At 46.3% G+C, this 25336-nt stretch overlaps 1 protein-coding gene across 1 annotated transcript in view; it reads left to right on the top strand.

The window, feature by feature from the left end:
- Positions 1 to 25336, top strand: part of PDZD2 (PDZ domain containing 2) — a 218118-nt gene that overhangs the window by 162891 nt on the left and 29891 nt on the right. Inside the window, exons 6-9 of the mRNA XM_036278868.1 lie at positions 10567 to 10675; positions 17410 to 17555; positions 20978 to 21097; positions 22374 to 22488. Coding sequence (XP_036134761.1) covers positions 10567 to 10675; positions 17410 to 17555; positions 20978 to 21097; positions 22374 to 22488 — 490 coding nt within the window. The remainder of the gene's footprint in view (positions 1 to 10566; positions 10676 to 17409; positions 17556 to 20977; positions 21098 to 22373; positions 22489 to 25336) is intronic.

Below are 25336 nucleotides of genomic sequence, written 5' to 3'. Positions count from 1 at the left end.
CAGCTACTGACTGGTCCGTGGAGGAGGGGGCGGGGCCGTGAAGATGGAGAAGTGGAAAGCCAGCTACTGACTGGTCCGTGGAGGAAGAGGCAGGGCGGCCTGCAGTGCTGGGCTCCTAGGCTTGCAGCTGTTGAGCTGAGGACTCCTTGGTGGTGGAAAAGGAGGAAATCACGTTTCTGCCCACCTTTTTTTTCCAAAGGTGGGGCTGATCCTAAGCAATATGCTGAATGAGATTGTTTACCTTTGAACCCTCCAGCCTCCGGTTATCCACTCTTCCTCACTTGCTGGTCCCTGTCTTCACAGGCGTCCTGGCCCTATTGCCCTAGTGCCCTGTGGTCTCTCCATTCCCTAAGGTTCCAGGCTCCCAAGTCCCTCCTTCTCCTCCAACTCAGTTCTCCCACCACCACCAACAACAACAACAAAAAGACCAAAAACAAACAACCCTTCCCATTTTGCCCAAGCCCTATGTTTGTTAATATTGCAACTTGATTAAACCAATTTAAATGGAGGCAGTAATCCCATCACACTTAGCAAAACCTTGCATTTCAAAGGAGAACCCTTGTCTTTTCAAATGACTTCCTTACCGGTATCTTTTTTAAATGAAAGTGAAAGGTTAATTCCCCAAGCCTGATGGCAGAGATGCTAGAGGAACCACCATGGTCGCCCGTTGCGCCTCCCTCCCTCCGGCAGCAGCTTCCTGAAGGTACTTGTTGGTGCTTCCCTGATCGTACTGAGCTGTTTCCTACAGGCCTCCAGCGTGTTCGAAGTGACTTTGGATAGGACGCATAGGCTAGGGTACGAGCTACTCCTACACCCGAGAGGTGGGCAGTTGTGAAGTTCAGGTGTAAGTATCGCAGGCTCTGCTGGACGAATGGTGACTGAACTGCTCACTGTGGGCCTGTGGTGCAAAAACAGCCTGAGGCATAGGGAACCAATGACCACGACCGTGTTCTAATAAAACTTTACAAAAACAGGTGTCGCGCCAGATCTGGCCCCCAGGCAGCACTTTGTCAACCCCGGCTGTCAGTGATCATGTGTGAGCCTGGGACGGGGCCCATCTCAGCTGTCCAGCTGGGTTCTTTAAGGGCACACCCCTAGAAAGATCTGTCAGCAAATCGGCATGAACTCGGCACCACTCCTGATAAAGACAGAATTCGGAGTACAGCTCGTGTGGATCTGGAAAAGGCAGCAGAAGGCCTTAGGGTATACTGCTTGGAACTGGGCAGACAAAACTGACCACTGTGTCTTCAACAGGACCCCTTCCTCTTCGCCTAAAGCCCGCCCCATGGAAATGATCCCTTTCTGTTGCAATAAGCCATGTAATCATGTATAACTTCCTGTCAGACATTTGTATAGATGAAGGGGCCCGGGGAGAATCTGTCATGTGTTTACCGTGGCTGCTGCATTGGTGTTGACTCAGCGCTGTGTTCTGCCACCTCTGACAATCCACCCCTTATTTATTTTCTCCTGCCAATCCTTCCGTTTACTTCTTTAGTCTCTTTTACATGCCTTTTTGATAGCCCTCTGCCCTCAACTTTTTGTGTATCTTGAGGTTTACACACGCACACACACACACACGGCTTATCATTCTGGAATTTAGGGTAAGTCATGTCATATCCCTTCTCCCGGAGATATGTACACGGAGAACAGGTGGCCAGCTCCTGCTGAGAGTGACCCAAGGGTCTGCTTTTAGTAAGCGGCCCACAAACCCAAAGAAGAAATCCAGGCCCCACAGTGTTGTCACCCACTAGGTCATGGGAACATGGAAGAGGGAGAGAGATTCCTGCTTCAGAGAGAATGTGTATTTGCTTCCGTTTGAAATCAGTACCAAGAAGCGACAGATTCTCCTTCTTGCCATCTACCTCTCCTGTTATTTTTTTAAGAACTGAGAGTCACTTGAGGACACTGGCCTCTCCTTGGGAAGGTGACAAGTGTGAAGCCACCACAGGAGGGACAGACTTGTGCCAATGACTGATCACAGTCCTACATCCTTAAGGTGATTTATTGCCTTGGCTTTATAAACGACCAAGAGAGCTAATTCGCATTAATAAAAATCATCCAAATCACCAACAAAGTGGGCTCAGATTGTTTGGGGATGATAAACGGGAGGAAGCCAGAAGTGGACTCAGCTAGAACAAGGACAATGTTACCTCGTTGGCTGGGCCACAGCCCCAGCGCCTCGCGGTCGTCCACGGCGTCTGGCGCGCTGCGTGTCCCGGAGCGAGCTGGGCTTGGCGAGTTTTACTGTCCAGTTTTACTGTTTTCCTCCTCAGTCCTGAGTTGCTCTCTTTGTTGGAAAGCACCGAGTCTAGTGTCACAGTAGATTTGTGTTTTAATTTCTGCAGTCAGCCCACAGGCTTCTTGCTACTTTGGGCCGATTTATGGTCGTCCTGATTCCCTTTATCTGAACAGTTATTTATTCCCAGCTCTGGCCTCTGGCTCTCCTTTGGTCACTCAGACATCTGCCCTGGAGACTTGGAAGACGAGCCTCCTTCGGCAGCCCAGCAGACTCACGAAGGGGAGATCGCCAGGCTCGCCTGCCCTGCCCATGCTGAGCGGGGGAAGGAGCCAACACAGCTTCCTGGGGATTTGGACCCTGGATGTTCTTCTGTCACATCTGCAGATTTTTTTTTTCCAAGTGTTGGGAGCCATAAAAACTGGGTGCAACCGGTCCTCCGCTGTTTTCCCTGGGATCAGATGTGCTTGCGCAATGGAAATGGTTGGAGATAAAAGCCACACGTCGCATGGTTTGTTTGCAGGGCGTCAAGAGTTAGCTGAGGAAGACAGATGATGCTCGGGAGTTCAACGTTCTGTTAGTCACAGCTGTTTACGGAGATCTCGTAAATGCTTTGGACAGCAGTTAGAGCACATTGCTCAGTTTCAGACTTGAGCTTGGACCACGGGGGCCCGCCTCATAGTAGATGATGATGTTTGCTCCCCACCCCCACCCCAAAAGACTAAAATTTGCCAGAAGACAAAACTCCATTCCTATGCTGTTTCTCATCCAAAATGATTGCTAGCCACATTGTCCAGCTTCTCAGAGGTTCTGCAGTGAGATAAAAATGTCAACATCATGATATTCAGGTAATTAAAATGCCAACCAATTCAAATCCCCTTTGCAAATCATAACCCAAAGATATTACGATCTGAAGTAATTAACATCCAGACTTAAATTCCTTGACCTTTTGAGTTAAAAACCAAAGCACTTCATGACTTCCTTCAGTCTCTCCTATGTCTTATTTCGCTCCATCTTAACTAAGGAGATTCTTTATCTTTTTTAATTTTATTATGTGTTGGTTTGGGGTGTACAGCTTAGTGGTTAGACAGTCAGATACTTTAGTGTTCCCCTCGATATTTCTAGTACCCCAATTGGCATCACACAGTTATAATATTATTGGCTCTATCTCCTTTGCTCTACTTAACTTCCCCGTGACTATTCTGTAGCTACCAAGTTGTGCTTCTTAGCCCCTTCACCTCCTCACCCAGTGGGCCAGCCCCCTCCCCTCTGGCAGCCACCCGTTCTCTCTGCATCTATGTGTCTGCCTCAATTTTGTTGTTTCTTTTGTTCTTTAGATTCCACAAGCAAGTGAAGTCGTCTGGTACAGTATTTGTCTTTCTCTGACTGACTTATTAACCGAGGAGATTCTTGACGTTGGGGGCTGGGGGAGCTGTGCTTTTCAGCATCTGCAGCCCGGGCTGTTTTCCCCTGGAACAAATATGGCTCTTTCAGATCCAAGAAAGTTGAATTTGTTAAACAGCAGGTCTCTTGTGTGCTTTATTTTTTAGTGAAATGTAAATGAACAAAGAGTAAATGGACTCACAATGGTATCAAAACATTGGCCCCACACCCTTGACATTTAGAAAAATTAGATAATACCCAGCTCTGGACAGTGGTCCCAGGCAAAATTTTGTTCCCAGGACCTTATTTAATTTTACCAAGGACTATGTCAAAAATTGTAAAAAGTCTGAAGTTTTACACAACAGATGAATGGGTGCTGGCAGAAGACAGGAGATCCCCAGGTCAGAGACAAATGCCGTTGTTATGGCCCTTTCAGCCTTCTCCAGTCCCAGTTTAAAACCCAACCCCAGTTTAGAGCTTCCTGTTTGCATAAACTCCCCCTTGTCTTCCTCCCCTCCACCCACACAAACACAAGTCCTTCGGGACTGATGCAGAGGGGCTCACGTAGATGTACGCACAGTGGATTTATATCACAGCTGAGGAACCCTGAGCATAGACAACCGGAATCTTTTATGAAGGGCTGGGATCAAACCTGAGTGACCCTTCCTCCAGAGAGAGACATTACCCATATTCTACTGGACAGTATGCGAATCTGCTTTCTCCTGAGACACTTGTCTGTGCCTGTCAAGGCTGTTCACTCTACAAACATCCTCGAAAGGATAGATAATCCACAGTAAGGACAGCCTATGCCTCTGTTCACAAGACACAAATGGGGGAGCCCCATGGAGAAATGTCTCTCAACAGGCTCTCGCAGAGTCTCAACAATATCAAGCAAAGGAGAGTTGATGATGAAAATACGGTTGGCTTCTCTTGAAGATGCCAGCCAGCCTGTAGCAGTTGTTTGGAGTCCATGACTATGAACTTAAACTCAACTCGCAGGAATCTCCTCTTCTGGGTAGGGGAATACACCCTGTCCTACGTACAATATCAATGAAACCTGGTCCAGCTTTTCATTTATATTCAAGAGCTTCTTGATTTGCCCTCACACTTTGAGATCAAAGTAGAGGGCACCCTGGGGTGCTGTGTTGGGTGTGGATTGTGCCCCTGACAGGGTTTGCACATCCTGAGAAGCAGACGTTTTCTGTCCTGGGACACCTTTTCCATTCCCACCGCCTTTTGACGGAGGGCTTAGACGGGAGGAAGCCCCCTCGCTCGCCTCTATTTATTCATCTTGAAAAAACCCTCTGCGGATTCATGAACCAGATGTTGCTGATGACGATTCTGAGTCGTATGCCCTTGATGAGCTAGGAAGGGTCGATACCCCTGCCACCTGCTCCACGGCAGGCCGTCCTGCCTCAGGTTTTGAATGTTCCAGCAGTCAAATAGCATTGCTCTCTGCTACATATTTTTGGGCAGTAATTGGATAGGCCTCTGGTCTAGTGTTTCATATCTGTCTCCTTTTGGGAAGACTCATTTTGAGTTTCTGTTTAACTTGCTGCTTAGATGGGCCCCCCTTTTTTTGCTGGCTGAGTCTGTGTGCCTGCTTTTTTATTTCTGCTAATCCTTTGCTTTCTGACTCAGATATTTTTTTCCTAAAACACTATTCTAGACTCTGTCATGTGTGGCCCACTGTTGTGAAAGAGATGGAATCAATGAGTCCTCTGTCTACTAAAGTATCCATTCTTCAAATGTCTCATGACCACCACCACCTTTGGCTTGGCTAATTCCACACAGGAAATAGTCTCCCATCCAACCAACATCGAGTTCCGGCTATCATTGCCCCACCTGGCTTCCGTTCCCAGACCACTCTCTTCAGGGCCACACAAACAACTGTCCCTTTAAATTTACCCAGGAATTTTTTTTTCTGTTCTTTCTGGTCTTCCTCTCTGCTCTCCTTTAAATCTGATCCCTCTGGGTGTAGCTGTCCCAAATCCTCTTTCTCGGGCTCTTTATCTGCAGGTTATCAATCACATCTCTCATTGTTTTCCGGGCCTAGGATCCCCGAAGGGAAGTTCTTGCGTTCTGTCCTCTGGTTTTGCCTCTTCCTCATTTGGATCGCTTTGGGTCCCATCCTGCTCTCTAACTGAGGAATAGCTTAGTGCCTCCCCATTTTTGTAATGCTCACTTGAAGAATAATTTTAGGCACCTCTCCCTTTTCCTTGTACTTTGTTCTACCCTGGTCTTCACAACCTCCTCTGCCCTTCATATATGTCCAGTCTGTCATCTAAGATCTCGTCTTCTTAAGGAGATGCCTGTGTTCCGTAGCAAGTCATCAAGTATTTATTATCTCTCTTGTACTGCTTCTGTTCTTACTGTAAGACCAGAGCATGTCCTCCCATCCTCTTTAGTGTCCCATGCAAACCTGATTTTGGAAAACTAAATGTTCCAGACTTTAAACCGTCTTCTTACCTGTTAGGTTTACAGCAATTTTATGGCGCTTTTTTTCTCTACTTCAATCCAAGAAAATGGCATGTTCTCTTTGGGTCCCCCCCCCCCTTTTTTTTAGTTTTATCCATTAATTAAATCTGTTACCTTCCATAGGTATGAAGTTGAAATGTATATGCAGTCTAGAGCTATGATCACAGCCTATACAATCACTAAATCCAGAGGCACCCTGAGACTTAGTAGGGAGAAAGCTTGAGGGTTCTGGTTTTGGGGTTTTGTTTTTGTAACTAAACCTTTGCTATGCCCCTGTGAGACACATTAGTTTCTGTTAACTCTCTAGGTGACTGATGCACACCAAAGCTTGTCTAGGTCATCCCTGACCCTGGGAGTCTCCCTCAGAATCAGATGTACTCCACGTACCTGCGTGAATCCACTTCAGCCCTTCCAGCCATGTTTACACCACCGCCCAGCCTTACCCTCATTCCCGCTGCGAGCCCCTCTGTGGGCACCGACTGGTGTGTGCAAACCGGGTTGGTCTGGGGCCTTTTGCGTTCGGGCTTAGGATTCAGCTTTCTCAGCGTGGATCCCTACCGCACGTTTGCCTGCCTGCTGACTTTCAGAAGTATGTTGCTGTTGTCTTCTGTTCTCTTTGTCCTTGTGGAATTATGCCTTTCATCGTAAAAATCTCCCCCCTGTCATCTTAGTATGGTTTCAAGAGGGGACTCGGCCAGAGCTTTCATCAGAAGCCTATATCATCTCATTCTTAAATCAAGCCTCATGTTTCAGGTGCGAGGACATCGAAGCTCAGAAAGGTGGACTAATGTGCTTACATTGCTAATAAATGATGCAACCAGGATTTGTGCCCAGACGGCTGGATTCTGAATCACTCTGCCCTACCACTTCGCTATAAAACCGGGAGCTAGAGATTCCTCTCCATTGAGAGAGAATCCCATGGGTTACAGGTGTGGAAACTATGCAAACAGGAAGGCTCTAACTTGGAAATTGGCAAGTTAGATTACATTCCACTTATAAAATGGCATTGCTGCATGACACATGAATTAGAAATTGCTGATGAATAATAGATCGTATCAACTGTTTCTCTGAACCAAAGGCCTTCCAGGAGAACTTTTTGCACATTTCATTTTAGAACAGTTAAAATGACATCATTTCCAGAACAGTTCGATTTGTTCTGTGCATGTGAAAAAATAATTAATAAGAAAGGGACTTTCTTAGAATGTGGACATGTTCAGACAATAGTCAAGACTAAAGAGAGGTTCATTGTAATCAAAATTGTGCTTGGTATGTTGCTACTTCCTCAGATAATCTGGAACTAATGTATCTAAGCAACCTATTTCCTGTTCATTGAGTTACAAGCCACCTAAAATCATGACAGACCAGTTTTCTGTTGCAGGAGGAAATGGTTTCATCTAAATTCAGAGCCCCGTGCTCACACTTCCAGGGGGTCTGAAATCAGATTTCACCCCCTGCCTGGTGCTCACCAGGGCACCTTTCACAACACTTTGCAAGATCTCTGAGTCCACTTGTAATTGGTTTTAGCTACAGGTTTTCAGTAGTAATATGACATATGCCATCTTTATCATATGAGTTGTTTGGTGTGAGAAATCTTACTGGTATTGCCCTGGCCAGTTTGGCTCAGCGGTTAGAGCATTGGTCTGCAGTCCAGAGAGACCCGGTTCGGTTCCCACTAAGGGCACATACTTCGGTTGCAGTTTGTCCCTGGCCCTGGTTGGGCCGTGTGGGTGGCAACCAGTCGATGTGTCCCTTTCACGTCGATGTTTCTCTCTCTCTCTCCCCCTCCTCCTTCCCTCCCACTCTATCTGAACAAAAAATGGAAAAATGTCCTCGGGTGAAGATAAAAAAAAAAAAGAAAGAAATCTTACTGGTATTATACAGATCACAGAAACCGAAGCTTGTTTCATTTGAAGTCTGGAAAAAAGAAAAAGATTGTTCTTTGAGGCTGTGATTCTTTCTTCTAAACCACCGCCCTCAGACTCTGAAAATCAAGAAGCATTTACAGCTCGTGTGTTTGCATCGTGCAGACTCGGACTGGACACAGCGCAAGCGGGCCCTTGTAAAACTCACAACGTTCATTTCAGACTGACTTCCTCACACACGGTCTGTGCTGGATCCTGGATCTATGTTATAAACAAAAGGGTCTCAGTCATAAACAAGGGTCTCTGTTTTATTTCCTCATCTATCAAATGGAGATAATATTGTTTACCTTGGGACACATGTTTGCTGTGAAAACTAAGTGGAAAAAATATATAAAGGTGAATGGGATTATACAGTTCAGTATTGATCATCCAATATTATTCATTTAAAAAGCATCTTAGGGGGAGGGGAGAACTATTTTGGTAATACATGATGCTGGAAATCAGGAGACTGAGTACAAAGTCTCAGTCTTTTGCCTGTAATGAGTTGAAAAGTTGGGCAGGCCACTTTTCTGCTTGGTTATTCCTATGAACGTTTATGTCACCTCCAAAACTGCCGACTATGTGAAAACCTGGTGCTATGCTGGAAAAAGTATAGAAGAGAATGGATGAAGGAAACAGTGGGCTGGGATGGTTTTTCTCTCTTGACATGAGCTTCTCAAACAGGCTTTCTGATGATTTGGGCCTTGGCCACTGTATAATAAGCTGCCCACGTAGTGGGCACCAGAGGGGTAATGACTTACAAACCCAAGGGCTACCTTTCTCGGTAGGCTGATAGCCTGAGTCAGGTGGTGTAACCAGCAAGAACCAGGACCTTAACTCTCTCTCCCGTAATTGCTGTTTACAATCTGGAGACAGGTTCTTTCCATAACATTTTAAACCAAGCAAAGGAGAGGCTCCTCCCTGTGTTTTCTATTTGCATGTCTCCTATGCCCCAGGTCTCTGGCATGACTTCAAGATGGTTTTTTCGTACGGTGCATGAATTAGTGTCACAATTTGGGGTTGGGAAGACATCCCTCTAGAGAATCTCTGAAATCATCTTCAAGATTCTATTCTTGCCTTTTCTTCATCATTTGAACCTGGATACCTGCCAGTCCCTGACATTGTAATAGGAATTCACCAAATTTATCTTAGTTTTATATATCATGATTAATTTGTTTTCCCAAGCCACCCTCCCCCCCCATTTGCCTATATCTCCTCATTTCTCAGACCTTTTTTGCCCTGTTTCTCATCTAGAAGATTACTTGAGGGCAAAGGGGAAATATTCCAAATCTTATGTATCACATACACTTTATATAGAAACAGTTGCCTCTCAAAAGGGGGGTTACCTGGGAGATTACTCTTACTGCTCACTTTATACATTTTCATATACAGAATTTTAGATACGATGTATAATGTTTGTTATCCATTAAAATGCAGAGGTTTTTCACATTATAATTACATGACTTTCCAATGGCTTCTGAGTGTTAAAGGGTATCTTCCGTTATTTTAAAGTACATATATGTTCCTTCACAAGAATCTTATCTATTTTAATTAATATGACTTTATTTCCTCTAGGACCTCAAAGAAAAATAAAATTTCAAATGAGAAGGCACACTGTTTGATGTATCTGCAAAGTTTTATACATGTAAATTTACCCCCCTAACCCCACGCCCAATTTTTTATAAATACTCTCAGTGCATAGATCTCCTCTCTAGTAAACATAGTTTGGGGCTTTTTGTTTCTTTCTCAGAAGGAGGACCCAGTGGGCGTTAGGGTCATGCTGTCTGCATCGCCTGCAGGGATCTGATAGTAGACATACAACTCGCAGGTGTGCGGGCTGACTTCGTGTGGACGCCTCCACGTAGCCTGGGCCATGCTTGATTCTTGGAGGCATTCAGTCAGGACTCAGAAGTGTAACACATGGAACATCTGGGTGACCCGAGGGGTGTGGTTATTTGGCTGCCACAAAATCAACATTTACTGTATCTTAAGAACCTTAGAATTGAGTTTAAATTTCTGGTGTCATGTTTGTTGCAACTTGCACTAACCCACAAGTCAAGAGACCTGAGCTCTAGCTGTGGCTTTTGACTATATTAGTGATCTTGTCCAGCAAGTTTTCTCAAGAAATGAAAAGACCCCCAGAGCCCTGCAGACTTGGAAACCTCCCGGGTCAGAGACATAGAAAGGAGCACGGTTCAGACTGACAGACCTCAGAGGAGGAGGGCGGGGGGGTGTGGGGGGTGAGAGGAACCAGTGCATAACCAGTGGACATAGACGACAATGCTGGGGGGGTGGGGGGCACGAGATGGGGAGGAGGGTGTCTATGGGAGGAAAGGAGAAACATCTGAAACAAAAATAAATTAATAAAAATGAGAGGGGAAAAAGAAAGAACCCTCCCAGCTCCCGCCGTGCGGTGCGAGGGCAGGGAGAGCCTGCCTGGTCCCAGGTCCCCCGCAGGGCGGTCTTCCGTCCTGCGCCCCGGCCACGCTGCCCCTCGAGCCCTGAGATGAGCTCTCGGGAAGGACTGAGCCAGCCTCTCCCCTCAGCTCTGCGCCCCTTGTGTTTCAGATCCCTGGGGCAGGCGAGCCCCAAGACTGCGGCTCCGAGGACTGCAAGGGAAACCTGGAAAGTCCCAAGCAGGGCAGCAGTAAAATGAAGCTGAAAAGTCGCCTTTCAGGTAGGTGGCGCTTCGCCTGACGTCGTCTTCCTGAAAATGAGCCTCCAGGCGCAGGAGCGGGAATATATCAGTAGCAGCACGATGAGTTATTTTTTCCCTTGAAAACTCACAGTTGATTTCCCTTATTATTATTATTACTATTTTTATCCTCACCCAAGGACATTTTTCCATTTTTTGTTCAGATGGAGTGGGAGGCAGAGAGAAAGAGGGAGGGAGAGAGAAAGAGAGAGAGAGACATCCTCGTGAAATGGACACATCGAGTGGCTGCCACCTGCACGACCCAACCAGGGCCGGAAACAAACAGCAACCAAGGTACATGCCCTTAGCGGGAACCAAACCCGGGCGTCTCTGGATTGCAAGCCAACACTCTAACCACTGAGCAACCAGCCAGGGCTTGTTTCACTTATTGATGCATTCATTGGTTGATTCTTGTATGTGCCCTGACCAAGAATTGAACCTACAACCTTGGCATATCGGGGCAGCACTCTAACCAGCTGAGCTCCCTGGCCAGAGCCAAAGGTGTCTTTCCTTTAGACAGTGCACGTCCCAGGCATAAAACTGCATTCAGCCTGGCTTTGCACATCAGTATTTTTGAGTCACAGTAAGTGAATGTCAGCCTCTCTGTCTCTGCTTCAATTTAAGATTTCTATGTATGTGGTTCATTTACTTCAGTAGGACTTCAGGTGACCCTTTCACTATGGAATATTGCTGGTGGCCTATTTTCCCAGCAAATATACCTCTCCCCCAAGCTCCGGGTCCACCAGAACCAGGGGCAAAGGGCTATTTATATATCAATCCTGTATTTCAGCTACGTGGGGTGGGGTGGAGTTGCAGCTTTGACATTTCCTGGGCACATCCTCGTGGCAGCTGGTCTGTGCCCTGAGGGGAGAGTCAGTGTTAAAGCAGAGGGTACATGCTGGGAGCCCAGGACTTCCGCAGGTCCTAGTCATGTCTGCCTTGACGGGCTCACTCCCCTATGAAAAGTATACTAGAAACTGTGTTCAAGCCCTAGCCGGTTTGGCTCAGCGGTTAGAGCGTCGGCCTGTGGTCCAGAGAGACCCGGGTTCGGTTCCCGCTAAGGGCATGTACCTCCATTGCAGTTTGTCCCCGACCCTGGTTGGGTCATGCGGGTGGTGACCACTCGATGTGTCCCTTTCACGTCGATGTTTCTCTCTCTCTCTCTTTCTCTCTTTCCCTCCCGCTCTATCTGAACAAAGAATGGAAAAATGTCCTCTGGTGAGGATTAAAAAAAAAAAGAAATTGTGTTCGATGACCACATTGGTATAAAGTTGCAAGCTGGACTCATGCTTGGCTAGTCATTACTATAATTATGTTTATTTTTTTCCTTCTGAATTTAAAAGAAATTAAAACATTTTTATGGGCCACCAGAAGAGGTGCGGTTGCTCGGCACTGTCTTGGCCCGACGGAGAAGTTGGCCCTGGCCCCCGTCCACATGAGACATCCGTAGAGCATGACAGGCAGGGTTTGGAAGGTTGGCACAACCACCTGCTCCCCTCAGCCGCAGGTTACCTGACGCCTGGGGCGGGTTCCTGAACGTCCCTGGACCTCCATGTCCCTCCTGAAAAAGGATGATAATACTGACAGGTTGAGCAGATTGTTTGTTAATAAAAATAATAAACTCACATGAAAGCAGCTGGCACAAAGCATTATGTTAACATCCTAAAAAGCCCATTTCCTCTTCCTGCCATCAAATCTGTGCCGGTCAAACAAGGGCACCCCTCCCCCACTGCCGCCCTCTGCTCAGTTGTTCTCAGGTGAGATGGCAGTTCTAGGACCATAAAATACATCAGTGTTGTTTTTTGAGTAATAAAATGGGTGACTTTGTAACTCAGAATAGTTAGTGTCTGTCTGAGCCAATGCTAGAATGTGGGTGTGTGACAAGAACAGGGTGAGGACCAGAGGCTGACAGGTAGAAGGAGAGACATCATGCCAAAGTTCCTTGTATGCAAAGACCAGCTCCCCTTCAGCCCAAGGGACAACTGACTACATTTAAACCCTGTGTGTTTGGAACCAGAAGTCACAGGAACATAGATGAGATCTCTAGGTCAGAGGTCTTGGCAGAGTTGATCAATGCCTTATACATGGTTCCCAGGGCAGGGCCACTGAGCTCTGGGAAAATATGAGGGACCTTTGAAACCAGTGCAGTCACGGTCCTCGTTCAGTGGCTGAGACCAGAGACATTAAGGGAATCCCAAAGGCCACTCATCCAGTGCCACCAAAAAGATCTGCCTCCCAGACTGAGTTCTCACCTACCCCTCGACTGAGGATGTTGACAAAAATCCTGTTCCCCAGCCTGGGGATTCATAGATGGAGATGTGGGGAGGGGGTCTAGCTGAGGACCTTCAGATCCATGACTCCCTAACTCTGCTCGTTCCTTTCGTTCGGCTGAGCAGTGAATCCAGGGCTGGCGGCTGTTCACCACAAGTGGCTGCCACCCTCCCTCCCCAGGTTCTTCCCAGACAGGCAGAGAGATGTAGACGTGGGCAAGAAGCACTGCCCAGCTCTGCCACTGCCAGCTGGGGCGTGGGGCAAGTGACTCCCCTTCTCTGGCCCTCTGTTCCTCATTTACCCTGCCAGTCAACGGAGTGCCCTCTGGGCGCCAGGCCTTGTGGAAAGACGGAGCCGACGGAATGCGTATGGCTGCGCCACTCTGAAGTGCGGCCGCCGCAGGCCCTCCCCGTGTGGTGGCTACAGCACCGTTGTCATCCCTGTCCCATCACCCTTAGCATCGTCCTCTCCGCTCCCTCCCGAGGACAAGGAGGACAAGGTGCTTCAGTGGGCTGAGACAGGAAGAGGTCAGTCGGTGTAGGCCACGATAAGGCCTGCACAGAGGGGCAGAGACTGGAGGTCTCTCTGGGTTGTGGCGCTCAGGGCAGGAGGGGACATTCAGAGGATGCAAAATAAAGAAGGGCCAGGACCTGGACAGGATTTGGTGGAACAGAAGCAAAGAAAAACGGGTGGCGATGTGGTGGTGGTGGGGGGATGCATGAGAAACGCTTAGGGGCGATGGGGGAAAATTGGTTAGAGACGTTTAGGGTAACTGTTTTTCCTCCGCATCTGTCTGCAAGATCCAGTAACTGGTCAGTAGGAGTGATTCCGTCCAGCAGAGCTCGTAGGAGCGCTTAGGAGAAAGCAGACGCGCGGGGCGGAGGGAGGTGAGGGTGCCGGCGAAGTTGGGTGAAACGTCGAGAGAGATTTATATGCTCCCCGGTTTTGGAAAGGATGCCAGTTTTGGTCAGATCCTCTCCTTTGAGAATCAGCAGGCTGGAGGAATGGGTTTGTGTAGCTGGGCAGTGGGAGATAAGGCTGGAAAAGCAATTTGGAGACCTGTTAAAGAGGCTTAAGGGATTGGGTCTGCGTTCAGTGCTGTGACATATGTTCAGTCTACAGACATCTGAAGACAGATTTTAATGTGATGAGCTCCTTATTTGTCCATCCTGTAAACTTGGGTATTTATTTCATATTTTCTTAAATTGAGTCACTCTGGTATTCACATATCAGTGTATTATCCACAGACACTACTGTATGTGGTTTCTTTTCTGTGGATGGCAAGTGCCTCCCTGTCAACTCCAAAGGAATTTTCTTCTAATAAATCTTTTTCAGATGAGCAAGCACGCCAAGAGAGATTAATCTGGTCATGAATTATTAAGGAGGCTCTGTAAAGAGGTTCCAGCCATTTCCACTATGATTTTTGCCCAGTCTGGCTCCAAAAATGACTAAAGCGATTTCATGGAACATTTTTTCTGAAATTCTAACCTGAGTTTTCATTACTTCATACCTCCTTTTTCGCCAGCAGGATTCCCTTTTAATTTTGGTATTTTTGATTTATCCATGTTCATGCCTTAGGCGTGTGATTTTTTTTTTTTTAAGTGGAAAATTTTATTTGACTGCAAAGGAATTTCAGGTGCTTGAAAACCTGTGTAACAAAGTTATTATTCAGCTTCTGAAAAACCAAGGCTTTAGTGATGTCCATTTTGAAATAACTGCGTCAGACCTATTCTGTCTTTTCATCAATATTAGAAATTCATCAATATATTATTTGTAAAAGAGTACAGAATCAGCTTATTTTATCCCATGAAAAACTTTTAGGTAAATTGAAATTTTAGGTCATCAAATAAAATATTACATGGTCCAGGATAGCTTGATATTCCAAAAGAATCTGTATGTATGTATAGCTATATTCACAGAAATATATAGATATAGATGATATAGATATAGATATAGATATAGATATAGATATAGATATAGATATAGATATAGATATAGATATAGATAAATATGTAGTACAGCGATTTTTAACTGGTGCGCCACGAGAATTTTAAAACATGCAATACCTGACTAGTCAGGGGCACTGACCTCTGTTCCCTTAGATTGCCAAATAAAAAAAATAGCAACAGCCCACACAACAATAGCCAGTCAGTTGATTAAATCAAAATTATACCTATGTTTTTGTCAGATTGGCAAAAAATGTGTATTTTTTTCATGTGCCGCCAAATTTTAGTAATTAGTTTGTGTGTCCCATGAGATGGAAAAGATTGGAAATCGCTGACATCGTGTATAATGTAAATAATGTAATGTGATTACAGCTACTACAGTTAGTGTAATTAAGACATCATTTAAGATTAAAGTCCCTTAAAGTATCTTTTTAAGTGGCATATAATATAAAGGAGGGACTGATAAGGGTGTCTTTAAAAATCATTACCATGCAAATTTCTTAAACAGGACCCAAAAGTGCCAACCAAAAAGGAAAAAAATCTATATATTTGAAAATTAAGAACTTTTGCTCATCAAAAAATAACACTAAGAGAGTGCCAAGGCAAGTCACAAACATAGAGAAGATAATTACAGTACATAGATCCCACAATCTATCCAAGTATCCAAAATATAGTAACAAAAGTAAAATTCTATAAATCAACAACAAAAGAGAAACCCAATAAAAGAATGAACACTTCAATAGGCACTTTACAACTTGACAAAAGAAAAACAGCCAATGAATATTTTAAAAGAATCTCTAGCTCATTGGTCAACAAAAAGATGTAAATTAAAACCACAATGATATGCCGGCTACATTCACCAGAGTGGCTGAAAGTAAAAAGACTGATGCAGCTAAGTGTGACACAGATGTGGAGAAACTAGAAGTCACACACAGTGGTGATACGATGTTGGTAAAGGTGCATGTATACCTGTCACCCAGCCACTGCACTCCTAGGTCTACACTCAACAGACATGACATCTATGAGAATGTTCAGTGACAGCATATTCTAGATTAGGGTCAGCAAACTACTGCCCATGGCTATATTTGTATGGCCCATGAGCCAGAAATGCTTTCTGAATTTTTAGTGGGTTGTAAAAAAGTTTTGTAAAGAATATGCAACAGAGACCATTTGTGGCCCATAAAGCCTAACACATTGACTATCTCGCCTTTTCCAAAAAATTTGCTGACCCTTGTTCTAGACCTAAAACTGGAAACAAACCAAATGTCCATCAGCAAAAGAAGAGATAAATGAATTGTGACATGTTTATGCAATGAAATGGTACACAGAAATGGAATGAACCATCTATTGGCATGCAACAGCATGGTGGAATTTCACAAACAAATGCTAAGGATGATGAGCCAGATACACACGAAATACATATTGTATGTGTTCATTTAGCGAAAGGTCGAAAGTAGGCAAAAGTAATCTATGATGTTAGAAATTGGGATAATGGTTACCCTTGGGTGAGGGGTGGTTAGTGGCACAAAACGGGCTTCTGGGTTCTGACAAGATTCTGTTTCTTGGTTTGGGTGTTGGTTAGAGGTACATCCACTTTGTGAAATTTCATGGAACTGTACACTTATTTGTGCACATTTCTTTTTTTAATTTATTTTTTTATTAAGCTATTTTTGTTACAGATGTTTCTCCTTTTTCCCCCATGGCCACCCTCCTCCCCATCCCTCCCCACCCCGTCCCCAGCTTTGTTGTTTATGTCCATATTGTGCACATTTCGGTAAGTTGTTATCATTCTTTTAAGTGTGTTTTAAAAGTCATTATTATATCCCTGGCCAGTTTGGCTCAATGTTTAGAGCGTTGGCCTGTGCACCAGAGAGTCCTGGGTTCAGTTCCCGCTAAGGGCATGTTCCTCAGTTGCAGTTTGTCCACGGCCCTGGTTGGGATCGTGTGGGTGGCGGCCACTCAGTGTGTCTCTCTCACATCGAAGTTTCTCTCCCTCTCTTCCTCCCTCTCTCCCTCCCACTCTATCTGAAGATACATGCAAAAATGTCTGCCGGTGAGGATAAAAATAAAAATAATTAAAAGTCATTATTATACATGAAAAATACCCATCTGCCCCAACAATGGAACTAGACCAACCACAAAGTGATATTCCTCCATCACTAGAAAACCATGTGCTGAGAGCATTCTCACTGTTGTTTATCGCCTTATCAACCACAGTTACATCTTACTTGGCTGAAGTATATACATTGCACTTACCTGGTCCCTTCAGAAACCGGCACTTTCTTCATGATCTGGCAGTAATGGCTTCCACACACACCAAACTGTGCAGAGCCTGAGGGTAGACCGTGGTGAGCTTGGTGCTTTGCAAGAATTGGACACCAGACCTTCTGAAGACCATGAATGTGGTGTAAATGCGATAGGTTTATTATGCCCATGTGTGCTCCTAAGCTTCTGTTTTGTCCCATATCATGCCATGTCCTTTTCTCCTGTGTGTTTCAGGGGGTGTGCACCGACTAGAGTCTGTTGAAGAATATAACGAACTGATGGTGCGGAATGGGGACCCCCGGGCCAGGATGCTGGAAGTGTCCCGCGATGGCCGCAAGCACTCTCTGCCCCAGCTGCTGGGGTCTTCAGGGACAGCGCAGGTAGGCAGTGCCGCAGAGCCTCGCGGAGTGTGCTTCCACCCCTGCATCTCTAGGCTTCCTGTCATTCTTTCAAAGACCAGCAAGAGCCTAGTATTTGAAAACAGCAGAGAAAAATAACCCCTTTGCCCTGGCCAGGTTAGCTCAGCGGTTAGAGCATCAGCCCACAGACCAGAGAGTCCCGGGTTCGGCTCCCGCTAAGGGCAGGTACCTCGGTTGCAGTTCGTCTCCGGCCTTGGTTGGGGTCATGTGGGTGGCATCCAGTCCATGTGTCTCTCAATGTTTCTCTCTCTCTCTTCCTCCCTCTCTCCCTCCCGCTCTATTTGAAAATGAATGTAAAAGTGTCCTCGGGTGAGGACAAAATAAATAAATAAGTAACTCTTTGCTGGGTCTTGGCGTCCTGAGCCCTCCCTGCCGTGTGCTCTGGAGCCCAGAGCTGCCTCCAGCGCCGGGAGGCAGCGGCACTCCGGTCTGCTGAACCACCACCACCGGTTCAGTGTACCGGCTGGGAGGGTGGATCTGGGCCATGTGAAAGAGGGAAGGGAGTGTGTGGTGTGTGTCTCCGCTGGGCCTGGGGTCCTGCCTGTTCCACGGTGATGACTCAAACAGCCAGGGTCAGAGGGGGCTGCAGAGAGGCCGAAGTGGGTGGTGATGTTAGTATTCCAGGGCCTGTCCCCGTAGGTGTCCAGGGCTCCATAACTCTGAACAGGGACTCCTCCTAGTGACTTCATCCTCGGCCCCGCTGAAACTGGGTGACGTCTCATAACCAAGTTGGAGGCAGGCTCAGTCTCTGGGGAGCCCACGCACCGTCGGTGGGGCCGGGGAGGTTGAAGCCGCAATGGCTGCAGAGCCCTGGGAGACTCGCTCGGAGACCTAGGAGGCCCTGGCCAGGACACCCGAGCAGGCCTTGCTTTTAATGTGTGGTCGCCGTTCTACAGCTAGGACAACTGAAATCAAGGAGGTGAAGTCTTTGTTCAAAGTGACACGCCAGAGCCCCTGCGAAGGCTCACCTGGCCAGCAACGTGAACAGCACCCACATGTCCGAGGCAGTGGCTGATCGGGCTGTTTTTTGTTGAGTCCACCCAAAGGCATCTTGAGTTGGAGCAGCAAAAGAAAGCAGAGCAAAAACCTTGCTTGGGACCTGGTGCAAACTCCTCCAGACTGGAGACACATCCGTGCCCTGCTGGGAACGACCCAGTTGGACCTGCAGCGCGAGGAGATGAACCGGCTTGGAGAGAGCCGCGGTGTCAGGGCGGACTTGCAACCGGGCTGGCTGCCATCAGCGGGGCTGTCTGCTCCGAGGCGCGCCCTTTGGGGAACGACCCTATCTGCAGCCGGCACATACCTATTTCCAGCCAGGCTTCCAGGAGCACAGAGCATGGCTAGTAAAGATTTGAGAGAAAATACTTCTTTTCCTCTTTAAATTGTCCTTTCTGCTGTCTCGTCTTCCTATTTTCTGACCTCTCCCTTGTCTCCCAGGCTTCGCCTTTCTTTTGTTCTTATTGTCTCTTCCTCCACTAAGAAGCACTGTCTGGAATAGAGCCGCCCATTAGAGTGTGCGCAGTGATGGAAAGTCCTGTCCTACGGAGCAGCCGCAGGTGTCTCCTGAGCACATGGAGGGAGGCTAGTGAGACTGAGGGCTGTCCTTTTCATTTTCATTCATCCTCACTAAGTACAGACAGCCGCAGGGGGCCGGTGGCTCCCCGTTGGACAGCATGTGTCTGGACGGTGCAGCAGGCCCGTGCTGCCCACCGGTTCCCGGAGGGGAGATGGAATGAGGCTGCCGGAGACGGGTGAGCGGAGAGGTCCCGCACGCGCCTCTGTTCTAGGGTTGGAAGCCCACAGGCTGTGCCGGCCGTTTCCACGGTGGGTTCAGTAAAAGGGTGGTAATCTTGCCAAGCCAACGTCGTTTTTTTTATTGAATCGAAGTCTGGGAGACCAACATAGCTGGCAGACGGTTTGTAAAACTGCAAAGTATAATTATTCTAAGCTGCCAGGAATACAAAACTATCATTAGCAGACATCTCGCTTCTACCTTGGAGGGTAGAATAGGCTCATTAAGGATAAAAACGATTTCTGATGTCTCTCTTCTCATCTTAAATATGAAGTGGTTTTTTTTTTTTTTTTTACTATGCTGAATTATCTGTCATTCAAGAAATTTATTGTAAGAAGAATAGCAAGGAACTAGACTTTAGATTAGTAGACTCTCTTGCTTATGTTATAAATAGTGTGCCCGCTTACACGCTCTCTCCTGGGGTGACGGCCAGGATGAGGAGAGGGGGGTTTGCGTGCTGTGTGCCTGGGAGGGAAATGCAGCTCCCGGGGAAACACTTCAGTGTGCGAGGGTGACGGATTAGCACTGAAGCTGTGACGGTTCTCTGAGGCATGTTTTGTGCAGAATAACCGTTGTCCGGGTTTGTGGTTTGGCTTTTATAAGAAACAAGGGCTTACTAAGTTTTTAAGTGAGTGAATTAAGCTTAAAATGGGGAATGCTTTCCAACCATGATTGTGAACTTGGAGAAGGAGTAGGGGGTGACTTCCAAGGGAGACTCGGACCCCGGGGTGGTCACCCTACGTCGCTGAGGCCTCTGGGTTACTGGTTCCTGACTCCAGTCCAGAAAGTAAGAAGAAGGGCCCATGGAGTGCAGTTGAGGAAAGAAAAACCAAACAGCTGGGCCTCTGAGCTGCTCCTCCCGGGGAGGAAGAAGGGGTGGCGGTTTATTGCAAAGGGGGCTCTTCCTCCAGTGTTACTTAAAGCATTTTATTTTATTTTTTCATTGTTATGATTAATTTTTTTTATCCTCACCCGAGGACATTTTTGCATTTATCTTCAGATAGAGTGAGAGGGAGAGAGGAAGAGAGAAAGCGAAACATCAATGTGAGAGAGCCACATCGAATGGCTGCCACTCACACAACCCCAACCCCAGGCGGGGGACAAACTGCAACCGAGGTGCGTGCCTTTAGCGGGAACCGAACCCGGGTCTCTCCAGTCCGTGGGCTGCACTCTAACTGCTGAGCCAAATCAGCCAGGGCTTAATTGTTATTATTTTTCAATCCTCACCTGAGGATATGTTTTCATTGATGTTTTATCAGAGAGAGAAAGGAAGAGAGAGAGAGAAACATTAATGTAAGAGAGAAACATTGATGGGTTGCCTCCTGTAGGTGCCCCGACCAGGGATGTGCCCTGACCAGGAATCAAACCTGCAACCTTTTGGTATATGGGACGATGCTCCAACCAACTGAGCCACCCAGCTGGGGCCCTCGGGTGTTATTTATAATAAACTTTCTTTAAGCCGCTGGACCAGGGAGGAATGGCCATCTAACCCAAAAGACAACAGGTTTTCCAAATCGGAATGTATGTCACGCCGGAGGCAACAGAAGGCCAGGCGAGACTCGCAGTGACGCTGCTGTCTGCTGACTTGCAGGAGTACCACATCGTGAAGAAGTCCACCCGGTCCCTGAGCACCACGCAGGTGGAGTCCCCCTGGAGACTCATCCGGCCCTCCGTCATCTCCATCATTGGGCTGTACAAAGAAAAAGGCAAGGTGAGCTCCTCTCTGCCCACTGTTTGCCCTCCAGGTGAATATTCGCATAGATTTTTTAAATGGTTACTTTTTATTGTTGTTTTTATATGAAATAAAAGGACATTTCAACAGGAGTAGATTATGTGGCCTTTGCGTGCACCATGGATTCCTGGGGGTCCTTCCCTGTGGACCTCTGAGTAGGGGGGTCACACCCTTTGCCCTTTTGATTTGAGAGGTCACCAACACCCGGCCATGAGGGCAGAATTGCTGGTGAAGTGAATGCCCCGACTTTCACCGCTGTTGAGAGAAAAGCAGACCCTGCAGGTTCAGGGAGTACTCCCAGTTTACCTCAGAAGGAGAGCGTGGGGAGAGAAAGGAACATCGGTGAGCCCTGGCTGGTTGGGCTCAGAGTTAGAGCGTTGGCCCACGGACCGGAGAGTCCCAGGTTCGGCTCCCGCTAAGGGCACGTACCTCGTTTTCAGCTTGTCCCCGGCCCTGGTTGGGGTCGTGTGGGTGGCAACTACTTGATGTGTGTCTCTCACATCGATGTTCCTCTCTCTCTCTTCCTCCCTCTCTCCTTCTTGCTCTATCTGAAGATAAATGCAAAAATGTGGAGGATTAAAAAAAGAAAGAAAGAAAGAAACATCTATGAGAGCAAAACATCTATCACCTGCCTCCCACACACCCCCTACTGGGGATCAAGTCCTCAACCCAGGCATATGCCCTGACCAGGAATTGAACCAGTGACCTCTTGGTGCATGGGACAGTGCTTAATCCACTGAGCAACACCTTTTGAATGAATTTCATGATATTGATATGATCATAAAGAAAATAATGCATGTAACTTGATTGTTATACAAATTTCAAAATGTTCATTTGATATTACACAAAATAAGAACACTGAAACAGAAGAATAAAACGAACATGGCACCCAAATAATGTGAAATGACTCTCGTGAGCTATTTGTTGATCCATGTGACATTGCCATTTTTGGAGATCAGAGATTGTCAAATATTGGCAATTTCATATGCTTCAACCTCAAATTTTCTCCCTTTAATATGATGCATAGCTAGCACTATACAAATAGATGTTGGGGACAAGAGGGGGGCATGGAGAAGGGAACACGAACTTGAATTTATAGGTAGTGAGCTTAACTATGGGCATGACTGGGGAGGGGGAGGACACCTCTGTTGAACCCTCCAGCGGGGAGGAGGCCCTCAGTGGACTACTGAAATGGGCAAATGTCTTCAGTGAAATTCCACAGTGACATCTGGACCTCCGTGTGCTCTGGGTGTAGGGCCTTGGCTTTAGCATTGCTGGAGGTCGCGACTGCATTCGAGGACAGATGGGGATTTTTGTCAAGACCATTTTCCCAAATGGATCAGCTGCAGAGGATGGAAGACTCAAAGAAGGTAGGAGAAAGCTTCTTGGTGGTCCTCCGTGGGGGTGAGCTTTGACTCCATGAGAACCCCCCCCTTGCAAGCTGGAAGGAGTGGGCAGCAGCTGGGGCTGCTGCCTGGGGAGTCGAGTCGACCTGGGCTGGATCCCACACTTAGCACATCGTGACCTTGGGCAGCTGTGACCTGAGCTTCACTTTCCTCAGTTGTAAACTTGGGGAATCAGTACCAACCTGTTGTGAGGATTAAATGAGATAATATGTGAATTGTGGCTTGCTATTTTTATTTGGGTCTTTACATATCTACCTTATTCCCTTAGTCCTTGCCTTGAACATTCCTGAGAATTTGTGGTCCGTCCTTGCCTGAGGGATGGATACGTAAAAATCTTTAACATTCTCCATAGCACCTACCATTTTTCCACAAAGTAACATACTAAACATGTGCTCTCCCCACCCTGCTTTATGGAGAGATGTAATTGATGAATAACATTGTGTAAGTTTAAGGTGTGTGACATGGTTTGATACACTTATATATTGTGAAATGATTAGTACAATGAAGTTAGTTAACATCTCCATCCCCTCTCATCACCTGTTTTGTGTGTATGGTGAGAACATTTAGGATCTATTCTCTTAAGATGCAAATTAAAACAACAATGAGGTATCACCTCACACCTGCCAGAATGCTGCCATCAACAAAACATCAAACAACAAGTGCTGGTGAGGGTGTGGAGAAAAGGGGACTCTAGTACACTGCTGGTTGGAATGCAGACTGGTGCAGCCACTATGGAAAACAATATGGGGTTTCCTCAAAAAATTAAAAATTGATCTGCCATTTGACTCAGTGATCCCACTTCTAGGAATAGATCCTAAGAAGCCTGAAACACCAATCAGAAAGAATATATGTACCCCCATGTTCATAGCAGCACCACCTACAATTTCTAAGATCTGGAAACAGCCCAAGTGTCCATCACTAGATGAGTAGATAAAAAAGCTGTGGTACAAATACACAATGGAGTACTATGCAGCCGTAAGAAAGAGAGATCTCTTATCCTTTGAGATGACATGGAGGGACCTGGAGAGTATTATGCTGAGCAAAATAAGCCAAAAAGAGAAAGACAGATACCACATAATCTCACTTATTTGTGGAATACAATGAACAAAATAGACCCAGAGATATAGAAAGGAGTATGGTTCAGACTGACAGACCTCAGAGGAGGGGCGAGGGACGAGATAAACCAAAGAACTTATATGCATGTATGCAAAACCAGTGGACATAGACAACAATGCGGGGGGGTGGGGGTCAGGAGAAGGGTACCTGGGGGGGAGAACATCTGTAACAAAAATAATTTAATTAATAAATTTTAAAAATATATCTACTCTCTTAACAATTTTCAAGAATATAACATAGTATTGTTAACTATAGTCATCATGCTGTACATCGGATCCCCAAAACTTACTGATGAATTCTGATTTTTTTTTTCATTTTATTAATATGCTTCCTTCATGAAGTGATGAAATCACAATATTTCTAGTTACCTTCAAAAATGGTGTGACTGTTCTTTTCGCTTGGCCCAAACTATAGGTGCTGCTGGGTTAAACTGTTTTTTAATTAACTGATAGAATGCATTTGAGTCTCCTTTTTCAGGCAGTGACCCTAGAAGCCTGTGTGCTAATGATGAGACATGACCAGGCTTAATGTCTGGATGGCAGAGTATTTATGTATCTGTCTTAGAGGAAGGGTCAACTCCCGGTGGTGTTCGTGTCTGTACAGAACAAGGTCAGCTCCAGCAGCTGAGCATTTTCATAACGCCTATGTCATGTGTTTACTTGATTGACATTTATCCTGCCGTGCGGGTAGGGGGAGCAGAATGGGGATGGGGGGATCAATAGTTAGGAAAGATTAATAGCACTTGATTCTTCCTAATGCTTTTTTTCATCTATGTTCATTTACAATAAAAACAAGTCATCGAAGTGGATTTTCAACCTGTTGAATGAATGGTCTGTCTTTTTAAAATCTTGTATCGAGATTTTTAAGAGCATGAGCAACCATTTTAATGTTTCCATCCTTTCCCACGTGGAAGCAAACCCAAAACCTCACCCGAGTTGAATAATCAGTTATGCCAGGTGATTGTTAGATGATTCTTTCCCTTATTTTACAACTTCTGTCACTGTGTTCATGGGAAGGCACATAACGGGTGTGGGGGGTCCGCTGCATTTGAACTCCTGCACAGGGTTCCTTTAATCAAGCGCACAGGGTGCTCCTGGGACTGGTGGCCTGTGGGAGGGGAATGAGTCCTTGTGCTGCTTTGCACTCTGTTAACGGTGAGGGAAGTCCCCCTTCTGTCCTGCACTGCTGTGCAAGGCCCAGCTGCTTCTTTCGGGGGCCCCTTGTAGTGTTTCTGATGAACTGTTATTTTAAAAAACAGACCATGTTACAAGAGTACAAACTAGAAACAAACTCTGGTAAGTCAACAGGATGTCCGAGTTCTTTTCTATTCCCAGCAGATACTATCAACAGCTTGAAAATGACCTAACTGTACCTTCTTGGGGTGGAAGATGAGTCCAGGATGGGGTGGAGGGGAGGAAGAGAGAATGTGTATGCAATTTGACGTTAGCCTACGATAGTTTCTCATGTCGAAGCGTATGATAACTGGCCGGCTTAATGACTGAGAACCTGGAACGTCACCAATAAGACCAAGCATCTAGACTATTTCTAGAGGTGGGGCTGCCATTCCTGAATAGTATCTCGCAAGTGTTTTGTCTGTATTATTGAAACCATTATCCCTGCTCTGTGATGATTCTCCAGGCTCAGAGGCCTGTGTGTTCATGCTTCATTGCCAGGGGGTTTCGGTTTTTAAACAAAG

Source organism: Molossus molossus, unplaced genomic scaffold (genome assembly GCF_014108415.1).
Source record: "Molossus molossus isolate mMolMol1 unplaced genomic scaffold, mMolMol1.p scaffold_m16_p_3, whole genome shotgun sequence".
NCBI classification, from domain to species: domain Eukaryota; kingdom Metazoa; phylum Chordata; class Mammalia; order Chiroptera; family Molossidae; genus Molossus; species Molossus molossus.
The sequence above is the reverse complement of the archived record's forward strand: the minus strand, read 5'-3'. Positions and strand labels throughout refer to the sequence as shown.